Consider the following 15,799-nt stretch of genomic DNA (forward strand, 5'->3'; position numbering starts at 1 on the left):
GAACCCCCATATTTCCATCAAGTCGTGGCAGGCGAGAGCGGCGAAGCGGGACGGTCCAACGCGTATCCCCTCCTCTCCAGGGGACATCCGGGGATCGGGGTCCCACGGTAAGTGACGCACCCCATCCCCTTACACTATGCATTTGATTAGTCGCACTGAAATCAAAGGATTAATCACATACATAAAATTAAACATGTGCACAACTATTGGCAGGACCATAATTGAGATTAGTATTTAGATATTTTGTCTTTAGAAAAGAGCAGGTTATTAAACCTATATCAAAAGCAAACCTAGAGAAATAATTAATCAAAGTTCTAACACATAGGTACTGCTTCCCAAGCAAAATTTCTGAAGTGGGCAAGTTAATTTTAGCAGATATTTTCCTTAACACTGAAAGCTGCAGAACTGCCACTTTTGCTCTCCAGTTTATGGCACAGGAATAAATGTATGATGTTCATTGTAAGAATACCAGTACTTTTAAAATTTTACTAAGTTAATTGTAAAAGTTACATTAATATTGGGGATTTTGATTAAAAGGTACTTGTCAGCATGATTTACTATGAGATTAGAATAGCAAATATTTTGTTAATGAGAATAAGAACATAAGAATATTAAGAACTGACATTTACTGGGTCAGGCCACAGGTCCATGTAGCCTAGCACCTTGTCTCAACAGCAGCAGAGAATGGATGTTCAGGGAAAGGGTGAAAAGGTTACGTCCAGAATTTTCCAGCCCTTACTCCTCTGCCATTGCAACTTCCAACATTCAGAGGTTTAGGATATTCTGCTTCAGAGGCACATCCCTGTTTATTATGTTCATCGCCTACTGATGGACTTTTCCTCCAAGCACCAGTTAGTTCAGTTCCCTTTTGAACTAGCTTAATCTATCTGGGTCAAATATCATCTAAAAAACTAAAATATATCATTCCATGACATCACTGTCATCAAGCAAGAAAAAGCTGGTTTAACAACCAAATTTGCTTTGTACTGAAAAAAATATCTATTTCTAGGGAAAAGGACTGTAAAATTCAGATGTTTCACCAAAATATTTTTTAATTTATGTTGAACTATATTTTATGTAAACTCAATACCAACACAAGATTTAAAAATTATTTCTAGTTTACTGAAACAAACTGCAAATACCTACAAACGTATTAGAAGGAAAAAAGGACAAAAGGCCAGAAGCTTTTTTTCCCTCTTAGTTATGTAAAAGCTAAGTCAGGTCTCTTTATTCTTAGATGTTACCAACATTTTCGTATAGCACTATAATGGTTTCTAAGGAGAGAAAATCTCACTGTCACAATTTCCATCAAGATTTTTCTTCTTTTTATTTCAACTTCTTTTATGTTTTCAAAAGTTAAATTCACTTGTTTTAATATAGCACATAAATAACACAATTCCAATGAGGGTTTGTATTGGTACAATTATGTGTAAGTTTACTAAAAGCTGAACTCACATCTAGAATTCTCAATATAGCTCTGAATCTTAAATGTTTAGATGAACTACATCCATCTGATACTTTTTTTTAAAGGAGTTACCTCAATGATGGTTGGTTTGCCCACGTTTTCTATAGTTGGTGATCCATACAGCACTCCATCACTGTATGGTGTCCTCTGAATGTAGCGTAGCCATCCAGGTCTGTCAGGGTAACCCATTAAGTTGGTATTAAATGTTATAGGATCATTACTTACTTCACCTGGGTAAGACATAAATATTAGAATATTTTATAAATGCACTTACATATAACTCATTTGATAGTTTCCATTTCCACTTTTAAAATGTTGTCGTTGTATAAACAACATATAGAATGTTTTGGGATACACTGCTGCATTTCCATGGGGAAAAAGGACAGTTATTAATTTGCAATTTCCTTTCATTGGAATAGTTTCATTTGACAGATCCATACTCCAGAGTCTATGCTTAGCATGTATAAGTGGCACAAATTCCGCATTTGAAGTTTACAGCCAACAGTAGGGTGGAATTCTCTTTTGCACTCTGGTGGCCCTTAATGCTTTCAATTATCAGTTACTAGGTATTAATTCAAGGAGGTTCAGATTCTTTCCAGAATGAGGCACCTCAACTCTCTACCAACAGAAACAAAAAATCTTCAGCTCAATATTTCCAAGCAAGAAAACCATCTATTTTGAAAAATTCTAGAGAACTTGCCTAGAGATTCTAGAGATTATGGGTATGGAAAAGCTTACCTTTAAGCCACTTTATAAGAGGATGGGTAACTGCTGGTCATGTCTGCATGACCCTGTAGCTATACAAGTTAGCTCAATTGCCCTATCTTTGACCTTGAATGAAACAGTATTAAAGTTGGAGTGATTTTTGATATACTGTACCCCTATGGAAACATAAAGATGTAACACTTGCATTGTAGCAGCTTGTATCAGAATTCGTTGATATACAATTGTTACAGTCTTTATTGGGGGAGGGTCTTGCCTTGATACTTCTGGGCATGTCAAGACATAGAAGTCCTCAAGACAGACAACTGGATTTGCTTTAGAGCACTCATTTACTTTTGAGCTGAAGAATAACCCTTGCAACACACAACAGATGCAAGTTCCCCTTCACTTCCCTATATGAGAGGGTGAGGGTTTCTGCAGACATTTGAGAAAATAAATTATGACTCATACTAAGAAAGACCAGGCAGCAAAGACTCCCAAAGCCAGAACCTGCAAATAAGGGAGAAACTGGGCAAAGAAAACCGGATTTCTGCTTCCTTGGGCTCTCAGTGCTAGTACAAGGATGTCAAACTCATCCTACACCTGCAGGGCCACAGGGTTCATCATGGGCCAGATTCAGCTGCAGGGCTGAGGCTCACCTCTGGGGTGACCTTCACAGGCTCACCTCCAGGTTGAGCAGTGGTTGCATGGAATGAGTGGGGTCAGCAGTAGTGGCAGTGGTGACTCATTGTTCCACCACCGACATGCATCCTCAACAGGGCTTTAACCAAGAAGTTGGCAGTAGGCTCATCCACATTCGACCAGCCCCCAAACTCACAGTCCCTCCAGGAGCACTGCAGACTACATGAAGCAGCCCTGTAGGCCAGATCCACCTGGTGGGCCATATCATTGACACACACGCTTTAGTGGATGGCTGATTTTCAATTTAGTTGAAGAGCTAGACACAAACCATGCATAAAAATCACTACGTGTATGGGAAAATAGCAAAAAAAGTCATACTGCCTTTACCACAGTCTAAGCAGTCTCACTACCACTGCCCTAGGAATAATCTTACTAGGGTGAAGAAGTTGCTAGGATGCATGGTAAACAATCTACTATTGTGATTTGAGATCCAAGGTCAATTTTAGATTAGCTCATTTCAAAATCCTTCCCCAAGAAATAACCTACAATGCCAAGGATTTGGCAGAATTCTGTCACAGAACAGGTTTAAACAAAGGCCGTGTAAATATTGCAAAGATTAGGCCTTCTGGCTAACATAGCATTCAAGAAGTCCATGATATACCTACAGCTGTGGCCTTCTGACCCTAGAATCTATGACTCTTTGATTTGATTTGAACTAAGTTATAGTCTGGGCTAGCAGTGTACTAGAAACTATATGCAATTAGGAAAGTACTTCTAAATCCTTTCCTTCTGCATTATAAAGCTGTTAGCTCAAGCCAGGCAAACTGGGCCAGAGCTGGACAGATTTCACCCTACTACTGGCTAGCAGCCAAATCCCACATCATCTCCAGCCATACATGGAGCATAGACCCAAGAATAAGAGAATGTCTGAACACCCAGCTTTATATAAGATGAAATAAGAACAGAATAAATCACTTCTGCTCTTCAATATTTTAAATATGACAATGAAAGAAACTTATTTTTCTCCAAAGTGACTTCAAGGGTATTATTTCTGAGAATCAATTTAAAAAGTTATCCATTAATTTTATTCATATTTCTTTCAATAAAACTATATAATTGTTTATGAATAAAGTAGGGCAAAATGTCCTTTATCTTTATATGATTTTTTAAAATTGCAACACAAAAATCAGAAATCTTCATATGTTTTTGAGAGCAACTTAAACTTCTATTTTCTATCAGGGTAATCATAGTCTTTGTTTCAACTTCAAGGGTATAAATCAAAATACCATGCTTCTGACAATACAGCCTTTTCTTTGGTAAAAGGTTGCTTTATAATTTCTTTTAAGTTTCTGAATGTAGGAAAGAAAAGAAATTAATTCAAGGGAATATAAATGATTTTATATTTTATTTGTCCAAAATTACTTCATGGTCATTCTTGGCCTTGGACAGATGTGCATTTGTAGTGCTACAAAGGGAGTTCACACATTCAGAATTCTTGGCTGGAGCACTACAAGATCACTGCAAGGCATGCTGTCCAGCAGGAGCTAAATAGAGACATTTGGGGGCAGTAGGGAAGGTTAAATTGGTTCAAAATGGCTGCCTGATATCAGGTAAATCAGGACGGGGAGGGCTGTTGGGGGGTTTGGGGGTCCAGCAGGCTGGAGGGGATTACTGGGTGATAAGGTCCATGAGAGGTGGACAATCCATGAGAGGTGGGGGACAGACAACCTGCAGGTGAAGCAGGAGGGGCAAGCGCATCCCACAAGGGATGGGGGGCAGGCATGACCAATGGGGGGGGGGCAGCACAACCAGCTGGTGGGGAAAGCACAGGAACAAGCCACAGGGTTTTGCTGGGAACTGGGAATGTCTGGAGGGATTGGGGGGGGGGGGGAATCTGGGGCTAGCTACCTTTAGCTCCCTGCCCTCCTGTGAACCTCTAGTGATCCCCATCCCTCTTACCCCTCCCCACACTGCTGCCAGAGCCAAGTAAGTAACACTGCTAAAAGCAGCTGTACCTGGAGCAGCTTGTGGGATGAGGGTTGAGAGGGCTGCCTGGTCCAGGGGGTAGGGGTGCAAGAAATAGGCCAGTTTGTAGGGGGGTGTGAAAAGAGGAGCCCCAAAGCTAGGGCCAGTGCCTCAGCAGGGAAAGTATACAGAAGTTCCATGCACTACATTGAATAAGTTTGATACTGCAGTAAAAGCTGTGTTAACCAGCATTTTACTAACTGGAATACTCTATTAACCGGAATCTCCGGCATGCACATCAAGTATTTCTTGAGCAGGACTGGGTGGGGGGCAAAGGCAGCAGCTCCCCTCTGCAGTCTGCATAGATGCTGCCTGGCTGGCAGGACATGGGGTAGGTGGGGGAGAAGAGGAGGAGCTTGCATGCCACCACCATCCTGCGCTACCGCCACGTGCAAGTCCAGAAAACTGGAATCCCCCTTACCCTACTCATGCCAGATAACTAAGCTTTTACTGTACATAGATCCAAGTTTATCTTAAACTGTGTTCTGCAATTTTTAGACCAGTTTGTGTGCATGGAACTTGTGTACAATTACAGGTTTAGACTGACTGCTGGTTACTGATACTGGGTCTATAATTGTAAGGTCAGCACCAGGACAAGCTAAGTTTAAACCAGGCAGCCATTCTGAACCCGATTTAACCTCCCCAAATGTCTGTATTTAGCCTGGGAGTAAGGCGATTACTTCTCTGCTTCCCCCATGGGAGAGGAGCCTGTCAGTGAACCTGATCACTGATAGCCTGCCCAGCTCAACGTGGTGGAAGCAACAAGCTCTACTGCTACCGCAAGCAGAGCTGCAGAGCCCCACCTTGGCCAGGGTGCATCTCTTGTTTTGCTCAATGGAGTGAATCAGTTGTGCCAGGGCACATCCCAGCACAACTGATCTGCTTTGTCTGGCCACTCCTATTTCTAACCTATATTACATGACTACAGAGAAATTCCTGAAAATTCAAACAGATATAACATCTGTCCAAGGCCTCTGACTATTAAGGTGTGTTTAATATGAAAGATAAATAATGTTCAAATGGTGACATTTTTACAGAACTACCATAACATGGGATCTTTTTACCAGCTATTACACTAAATCAGATAGCAAAGAAAAGGGTCACACCCAAATAACTTCACTAAGTTTTCAACATAAACAGCAGTATGCACCTCTTTTCACACAATGCTAGTAAGTCTTAAGATTGAAAAAAAATCTTCAAATTATCTGCTTACTTTATCTGAACAGACTCAATAGCCATTAAAAATGTTGTTTTATATATATTAAGTACAGTATTATAAAGCATTCAAAATACATTTGAAATCTTGAACTTAAAAATAAAAATATTTTTCTATAATAAGCATCCCATACCAGGCTTTGGATAAGGAGGAAACTCCCCCTTAAAGTACTCTCTCTCCAAAACATGAACAAAAAGAACTCCAGCCGAAGGATATACATTCCGATCTGAGTGCACCTTAGAGAGAATCGTGTACACTGAAAAGCAGAAGGAAAGATAAGAGACAGAAAAAGCAAAAAGTGAGACATGCTCTAGATAATACAGCATGCATTTCAATGGAATTGTTCATTTCTGCGAAAAAGGAAGCAACATTTATTAGATACCTGTTAATAAGATTTTTAAAAAGGATATGCAGGGTTTAAGAACAGAATGCAGAACAGTTTCACTCTCTACCCCTCATAGATCCTACAACTCTTGTCCACAATTCCAGTGAACAAAATCAGACCATTTAAAAGTATATCAACTGTGCACTGATATTTATTGTAATAACAAAGCCAATGAGTCATTTTGATAACTTGTTTATTTACAGAAATACAGAGGAGTTTTTCAAATATATTAGGAACAAGGGAATATTAACAATGGTATCTATCCATTCATAAAAGGAAATTGTAGACTTGACTTATCAATAATAAGCAAAAATCACCAAAGTTCTAATTTATATTTCTGTTCTATATATATTTTTTTAAAAGCCACATGATGTAGTTATATAGGATGATGATGAAATATTTCTCAAGCATAACCGAGTGTATTAAATGATACACTGATAAAGGCAGAGCTTTTTTAAATCAGCAGGTCTAGATAACCTGCATTTGAGTTTAAAAAATTTGGCTCTAAATTATTAACGTGGATTTTCAATAACACTGGAGAAGTTCCAGAGAATGGAAAGAAAGCTCATGTTCTGCCAAAAATTTAAACAGGAAACAGGAACAACCTGGGTAATTATAGGCCTGTCAGCCTGACTTTGACCCTTGGAAAACAATGGATTAACTGCATCAGGATTCAATTAATACAGAATTAATTCAGTGTAATATAATTCATAACAATCGCTGTAAGTTTAAGGAAAATACCTTTCATCAAACAATTTCGATATTTTTTATGTAATATTTGATGTTTGGTTGAGAAAGGTAATAGAGTTTATTTCTTTTACTTTCCTTTAAGGCATTTGATGTGGTTCTACAAAATATTTTGATTAAGAAACTAAACTGCTACAAATTAATATGGAACATATTAAATGAAGTAGAATTTGGCTAACTAGCTGGTTCAAAATGTCACTAAATGGAAAATCATGGTTGAATGGAGATGTTTTTCTAACTGGATTCTGCAGAAATCAGTTCTTGACTCTAAATTATTTAATATTTTTAGCAGTGCCCTGGAAGAATAAAAATACTTACTGATAAAATTTGTAAATGACAGAAAGATTGAGGAATTGATGACAATGAAAAGTACAGGTCACTGATGCAGAGTGATCTGGATTGTTTGGTAGGCTGTCCCCAAGCTAATTATATTAATTTCTGTTCCAAATGTGAGATCTTTGATACAGGAATAAAGACTGTAGATAGCATTTACAGATTGGAAAATCTCTGTCCTCAAAAGCACAGACTCTGAAAATAAATTTGGGAGTCATGATAGGTAGTAGCAGTAGATGAATATGGCCTTGGAGTATGATGCTGTGGCCAGAAGAATTAATAAACCCTTGTTTATGGATGCCTAAACAAGAGCCGTTTCAAATTTGCTGCTTCTAGTTGACTACCCTCTTTCATTTAACAGTAACATTCTCAGCAAAAGCCAACACCACCTCAGCCTCTCTTCCTCAGAGAGAAAAACTATGTGGTCCTTAAGATCCGACAGCAAAATTAGACAGATTCTTCAGCAGAATTTCTGTGAAAGAATACTTCCGCAACAAGAGCTGAACCACCTCCGACCACCTTCTTACCCCAGATAAGACTGGGGTGTTCAACTTTGACCCTGTGGGCCACGTGTGTGGTACTGGGTTGATCTGCAAGCCTGATCCAGCATGCATGGGACCAGAGTCCAATTTGAAGCATGCCAGATTAGGCCCCAGTCTGCAACACTGTATCGCAGCCATGGCCCAGCGCTGGCCCTAGTCCCAACCCCATGTCAGACTGGGCTTGCTGCCTTAGCCTCGCCCCGATCATGCTTGATTAGTCCCCAGTCCTGGCCCTTGCCCTTGCCCTGTGCTCGCTCTAGCCCTGGATGCATTGGATTGGGCCCAAACCCTGGCCTTGGTTCCAGACCTGGCCCCATGTGCACCAGATCAGGCCCTTGCCCCGCATGTACTGGATCAAGCCCTGGCTGCAGCACTGTGATAGCCAAAACAGGTCCCCTTTTTGGCCCTGGCCCCAGCCTTAGCCCCATGTGCACTGGATTGGGCTTCAGCCCTTGCCCTGACTCCAGCCCCTTGCACAATGGATTAGGTCATGCCCACATGCATGGCAGAGTCAGGCCTGACTCTAGCTCTAGCCCTGGCCCTGACCCCAGTCCCACCCACACTGGATTGGCCCCTGGCTGAAGCCCCATGCATGCTGGATCACACCTGGTCCCAGCCCCAGCCTGTGGCCCACAGTTCCCAATATGGCAGTGAGGAAGCGGTGGCAACATTAATTACTACCACCCTATATTTTCTTCCCTCCCCCCCACCTTTGGGGAGCCCTACAGGCCAGATCACACAGCTCCTTGGGCTGGATATGGCCCATAGGTTTGGGGTTGAGCACCCCTAAATAAGGCAAATAACAACAAAAAAATAAGACTGGACACTTCCAGCAAACAGAAGTGCACAATGGACTACTACATAAACTGTTTTAGAAAGAAAGCTGAATGTCAAGAATGTCTAATAGTGACATTCTTGACAAAAGCCAAAACCACCACCCTCAGAGAGAAAAAGCTACGAGGTCCTTGAAGTCCAGAAACAAAATAGTAATCAAACCAGCAGGCAAAGCAGGACCTATAAGCATCCTCAACCATCAAGTCTACTCAATGACGCTAACAGACAACTCTGATACCAATACCTATAAACAACTTGGGGATGATGCCACAACAGTATTTGCTCTGGAACATAAAAATATTATCAAATTCTTCCCACACCAGCTTCAGGAAAATCTACTTCCACTAATCCCCTACTCTCCTACATGTTTTATGCTCCCAAAAATTCACAAACAAGGTGACCCTGGCAGAGCCATCATATCCCACAGTAGTACCATCACTGAAAAGCTATCAGGATTCATACAAACCATCCTGAAACCACTTGTCAGTCAAAGAGCAGGTTTCCTGCAAGACACACCAGACTTCCTCAACAAGATCCAGAATATCACCCATCTTCCCAAGAAGGCCACACTTGCAACCATGGATATCACCAACCTATACATTAACATCCTGCACCATGAAGGCACAGCTGCCTGCCTAAAATACTTATAACAACATGGACTACACTCAAATTTGCAACAACATGTTGACAAATCATCTACTTCCTTACCTACAAATTCACTTTCAACAAAGGATACTTCCTCCAAACTATGGGTACAGTTATGTGCACAAAGATGTCCCCAACCAATAGACCACCCTCTTCATGAGCCATCTGGAGGAGGAATTCTTAGAAAACTGCACTAAACCACTACTGCACCTGAGTTACACAGGTGGTATTTTCATCTTCTGAACCAAACACCTAGACTCACTAACTGACTTCCAACACAAATTTAACAAGCGTTAACTTTCAATCCAGTTCTCTCTGGAGTGTTCCTATCTTAACATCAACTTTCTAGATACTATTATCTGCATCTGGGATGGCACCCTACAAACCACTATACAGGTTTCCCTTGCTTTATGCAGGTTCTGTATGTGCAAATTCACTCTTATGTGATGACCCTTTTTATACCAAAAATTCATTGTATGTGAGGTAAATTCACTCTTATGAGATTGGTGTGGTGGAAGCCCACAGCCAGCTCCTTTGTGTGGTGCATTGGGGGAGCGACACGCACCAAAATATAGTCTCCTGTGTGGAATTGTTCTCTTCACTTGTTGTCTGCAACCTGTGTTTTTGTAGTTGCCATCCCCATTATGATAGTGCCCTGTGCTTGTGTGTACTGTCTGCTGTTGCTGAGTACCAAAATTGTCTTATAGAAGTAGTAGAAATGGGTCTGGGGCTCAGTACTGTTGAGATTTTGGAATGTACCCCTATTGGTTACATTGTAAAGTGGGTTCCTTTTATGTGAATTAGAGTTATGTGCCACCTTCCATGAATGCATATACAGCATAAAGTAAGGGAAACCTGTATACAAAAAACGCACAGACCATCATAGACTTGTGTCCCAAACCAACAATCATTCCAAATACACCAAAAAACCCCCAACCCTGTAACCTAATGTCAAGCCTCAGGAACCACTGCATCTGCTCTGAAGAGAATACTCATAATACCCACTTTGCCAGCCTTAAATCTGTCTTTATATAACAAGGACACTTTAACAGAGCAATAGACCATATCTTTCTAACAGCCACCCAAATGCCATACTACTGTGTGGTACCTGCAACAATACAAAAAAAAAACAACCCATCACCGCATGCCCTTGGTGATCACCTACGGTCACCCCACACCTGAAGTGATAAAATGACTCATCAAACAATTATAGCATATATTTGGAAAAACTGAGACCTTGAGAGAAATATTTCCACTCCTCCTCCCCTACTCTTGGCCTTCAAACATCCCCTAACCTTGCACAACTCATCATCAAAAGCAAATTCCACACCGTGATGAGAAAACTTGAGAGAGGTTGTGGCTTTTCTGTAACATTAGATGCAAATCATGTCAATACCTCTCCACCGCTACAACAAACAACAACACTTCTTACAACAGCCCCACCAGATTCCATGGATTCCGCACATCTATGCCAAAATGTTATATAGGTCATCCAGTGTACCAAATGCTCTCATGCAACTATGTGGGTGAAACAAAACTAAAACTACACACGGGAGTTAATGATCACAGGAAAAAAGATTGAAGACAGAAACACATGTAGGAGGAAACTTTTTACAAAACAACCATTCATTTTCTGACTTCTCTATCCTCAGGCTCAAGGGAAATTTACAAAACCCCTTCAAAAGGTCAGCCCAGGAACTAAAATTCCTAAACTGGCTGTACCCTAAAAACCAAGGACTGAACAAAGAAAGACATGGACTTCACAGATCACTATAATATACCTGAATCCTGCTAATCTTTCTTCACACCATGGGTGATAACACTGTTCCCTTATAAAAGGTCTTCCACTAATTAAGGTATCTTTTTTTGTCTGCCAGTTACCCCTCGGAATTTTTTTCTTTTCCAATTTCATAACTCTACGGACTGGTTTTAGGCCTTGCTATGTCAGCTTTCTCCTCAGACTGGAGAATAATGCACTGTACTTAAAAGCTCATCTAAGTCGATCCCAGCTATGCAACTGATCCAATAAAAGATGTCACCCACAAAAATCCTTCTCTCACATATTTCCTGAACCATCACGGTGACAACATCACTCCAACACTACTATCCTCCATTTTACAACTCTGTTTCTTAGCATCATCTGAACTTTGTATTCATTCTTATTATAAATGCATGATCTACAATGTATCATGCTGATTATAATATCCTTTCTGTAGTTTTCTACAGTAAATTTACTATTTGAAGACAAAACTGTTACAAATAAAACATAGCCATCTGGCTGAGGTAGGCACAGTAGAGCTGGCCCACCTTTAGAGATGATCTTTCTCTGGAAGGAAAAGTGATGTTTAGGATAGTGATTCCCAAAGGATGTGCCACGCTCTCCCTGTATGAGGTAAATGCTTCCCTGCCCCATCCTGCACCAGCCCCAGCTACTTCACTGGCACCTATAACTGCTCCTGAGGACTGCTGCTGCCTTCCCCCACCCTTTCCTACCCAGGTACAGACTGTGCCAGCTGCACCCCTGTCCCCCTCCCCTCCCCCCCAACCATGTTCTCAGCAGCACACTCTGCTGCAAGAGGGTGGCTGGGCAGACACATAAACGAAGTTCCACTCTGCAGCCCAGTTTGTTCCTTCCACAACTCCCAGGTCAACAGGAGGGACCACAGGGGTGGTTGCTAGTGTGTAAGACCTTGCAGGAACAGCCTCAGCACTGGGGACTGCCCTTGTCCCTGTGGTACAGACCAGGCATCAGAATAGGATAGACAGTGGAAAGAACACAGCACAGCAGAGTGAGGTCCTGCCCTCCCCCCACCCCACCCTTAAAAAGTTCAGTGATTCTCAGCTTTTTAGCCTTGAGGCCCCCCCTTCCTTATCTTTTCTGAATTTAGATCTATCTCAATGATTTTCAACTGAAAATGAAATTCAGAAAGTTACGGAGGGGTGCCTTAGGCTTAAAAGGTTGAGAACCACTGACAAGGAAACTAATCCTTTGTTTAAAGCAAGATATATTTGGTGTCATTTTTTGACAGTACATCTCAGCACTGGTATTATTTCTTCTGGCAAGGTAATAAAATATGTTAAATGTTTTGAAAAATATATATCTGTATACCTGTTCAGGTGTAAGAGTGAAGTGTGCTGCCAATTTTAATACAGAAGAAAAGTGTGCCCCAGGCATCAGAAATTTGGGAACACTGGTTTAGAACACTGGAGCTTTTGGTGCAGCTACCACTTCTTTTTTATATATGGTCCCTACATATGTAGTTAGTATCTTTAATGGACTACCCACTGGCCCCCATTTCACAAATCTGCACAAAGTGTGGCCCTTTATCCCAACTCCATCCATTATTATGGTCCTTTTGCCAACTGTGGAATTGGATGTATGACAGCTACCTCTACTACATAGCTGTGTGTATGTGTAATACCAGATACAACACATATCTTCATTGAGGGACTCACCATGCTGAGCTCCACAGAATAGTGCTCTGCCTTGATGTACTATTAAGATCAAGCCCACATTGCTGATGCCATCCAATCTGGCAAGATTTCTTTTTTAGTCTTTCACTATGCCAGACTTGTCACCTGATTTGTGTTCACAACACAGTGCTATAATCACTATTCTATTCTATACACAGGATATTTTGAATCAGGCTTTCCAGGATTAATATTTTTAAGCCCCACATATATTATTGTGCAGATTTCAGTGGAGGAAAATTTCCATTAAATATCACTAGCTCAGTGAAAAGAATAGTCTACTAAGAGAGACATTCAAGATGAATACCTTACTGTGTATCTTACTAAATATCTACTACCCGCCTATTGTCAGTAAAAGAAAAACTATCAAAATCAATAATATTCATAATCCTTTTCCTTATTTGTATATTAATGTGGTTATAATTACTGCTTTTTCCCATTGTGAATGTTACTTTTTTATACTGTACTAAACAACTAGACCCTACAATAATTTTATCAGTAGGAATAAAAATAAATGTAAATTGTCTTAAAATGTAAATATATTTTATGACTAGCCTCACCTGTGTTAGTAAACCAATAATTATTAATATATTTTAGTTTTCATTTCACTAAACTAACCTAGAATTACTTGCTGTATATAGTCAAAATTGCTAAGTATACCCACCATCTTGCCTTAGTAATCCAATAGTCTTTCACTCCCTTTTGTGTAAGAACTGTATAATTCTCAGGGAACCAAATATAAATTCCTATAGAATTCTAGCAGGAGATCTGAAAAAAATAATTTAAAAATGAAATTCATAGAATCCAAAAGATAAGAAATACATGATGACTATATATGAAGGTGTATTGGATATCAAAAGAGACAAATAATTATTTTCAGGGCACTTAACTAAAAATTATTTTCAAACAGGAGAAAATATGAAAAGCTAGGCTCTATTTTCTCCACAAGAATAGCTATCGAAGATTAGTAATAAAGAGACTACAGTGGGCAATTTCTGGAGAAAAATTATTTCTCTGACCTACATATCTATTATGTCTTACACAGGTCCACTGGGTACTGCCAAATATACAGCCTAAGGTATTCCTGGTAATGGGGCATATCCTGTTGTTGAGGTAAGCAACTCACTATGTACACATGTTCAAATTATTTGGGAGAATTCTTTCAGGCTTATTTTCCTGGTTAAAAAAATAACTTAGGCTCTGAACCAATATTCGAATGCTGAGCCCCTGAAGAGCAGAGAGCCTGCAGTGCTGATACTGTGAAACTAGGAGGCCCCTGGTGTACACACATGCACAGTGTGTTCTCCATACATCCTCTGTCTGTCTGGAGACAGATGGCAGTACTGCATGCAGGCCTGACTGGCTGACAGAAACTGCTCAGGGTGAGTCTGTGTCCCTGCAGCACAATTTAGGGATTGTGGAGGGGAAGTGTTTACATCCTGCTCAGCTGCATCAGTAGAGTCCCAAGCAACATAATGTCTCCCTGGGGCTTTGGGGGGAGCAGGAGCAAAGCATGCCGGGATGCTGGAGGACTGTGCTATGGCTTGTCTTAGAAGGAAACAGACATTCACTATCCCAGGAGAAACTCTCCCAGGAGTGATATAACCCTGGTTGTTCCCAGGTTGTTTTTCTCCCAGAGCAGCCACTTTTGCTCTGGGACAATCCAGAACATCTGTACGCTTGTGGTTTTTCCTGGGAGACCAGTGGAGGTAGTAGGGAGTTCAAAATAATTTTCAAATGAATCGGTTAAAACGAATCTGATTAAACTTGATAAGAACAAATTGTACATGCTAAGAACAGCTTTAGAATTTAGCCTATGACTAAAGTAAAGATAATATTTGTCTACAGTGGGAAAATGGGGGGCAGGTTAAAATGTTAACTCTCATATTCTGATTAATTAACTTATTTAAGCAAGCATTAATCTTTCTATATTAAATGAAAGCCCTGGTTTCAGCAGTGACAAACAGGAGTACCTAAATTATTTTCTTAGACTAGGTGTGGCACTGAAGGGTAGAGTTTTAGCCTCCATGTAGACATGTTAGGGATGTATGTTCATTTGCAGTACTACAAAGTGCTTCATACATGCACAACCCCCTGGCTAAAGTGCTACAAAATCTCCCAAAGGAGTAGTCTCCAGCCAAGGGGCTGCTTCTCAAGGGTCCTGATACTTGTCCACTTCAGCCCCTCACCCACTACAACCCCAAAATACATTACAAACCAAATACACCCTACAAATGTGCCACAAGCAAAAAGTGGGGAAACTGTGGTACTGACAATGCCCTGCTACAGCAATGATTTCATAGATTTCATAGACGTTAGGGCTGGAAGGGACCTCGGAAGATCAAGTCCAGCCCCCCGCCCAAAGGGCAGGAAGTCAGCTGGGGTCATAGGATCCCAGCAAGATAAGCATCCAATTTACTCTTGAAGGTGTTCAATGAGGTGCTTGAACCACCCCTGATGGCAGGCCTTGCGGGCTTGGATAGTAAAGAAAATTCTTCCTTATGTCCAGCCTGAAACGGTCTTGTAGTAGTTTATGACCATTCCACCTCGTCATCCCTTGGGGCGCTTTGGTGAACAAATGTTCCCCCAGATCCTGGTAGTCACCCCTAATAAACTTGTAGGTGGCCATGAGATCACCCCTGAGCCTGAGCTTTTCCAGGCTAAAGAGCCCCATGGCTCTCAGCCTGTCGTCGTAAGGAGTGTTTTCCTGACCTCTGATCATGTGTGTGGCTCTTCTCTGGACTCTCTCAAGCTTCTCCACATCCTTTTGAATTGTGGAGCCCAAAACTGGA

At 40.9% G+C, this 15,799-nt stretch overlaps 1 protein-coding gene across 6 annotated transcripts in view; it reads right to left on the bottom strand.

Moving 5' to 3' along the window:
- Positions 1–15,799, bottom strand: part of SGCE (sarcoglycan epsilon) — a 72,824-nt gene that overhangs the window by 34,532 nt on the left and 22,493 nt on the right. For 4 of the 6 annotated variants that reach the window (XM_019533433.1, XM_019533426.1, XM_019533420.1 and 1 more), the window contains exon 2: positions 1,538–1,695. In XM_019533433.1, coding sequence (XP_019388978.1) covers positions 1,538–1,654 — 117 coding nt within the window. In that variant the 5' untranslated portion in view covers positions 1,655–1,695. Of the gene's footprint in view, positions 1–1,537; positions 1,696–6,183; positions 6,307–15,799 lie in introns of all 6 variants that reach the window. The other 2 variants (XM_019533450.1, XM_019533441.1) reach the window with 1 other exon arrangement.

Source organism: Crocodylus porosus, unplaced genomic scaffold, assembly GCF_001723895.1.
Source record: "Crocodylus porosus isolate Cpor-Errol unplaced genomic scaffold, CroPor_comp1, whole genome shotgun sequence".
Classification (NCBI taxonomy): domain Eukaryota; kingdom Metazoa; phylum Chordata; order Crocodylia; family Crocodylidae; genus Crocodylus; species Crocodylus porosus.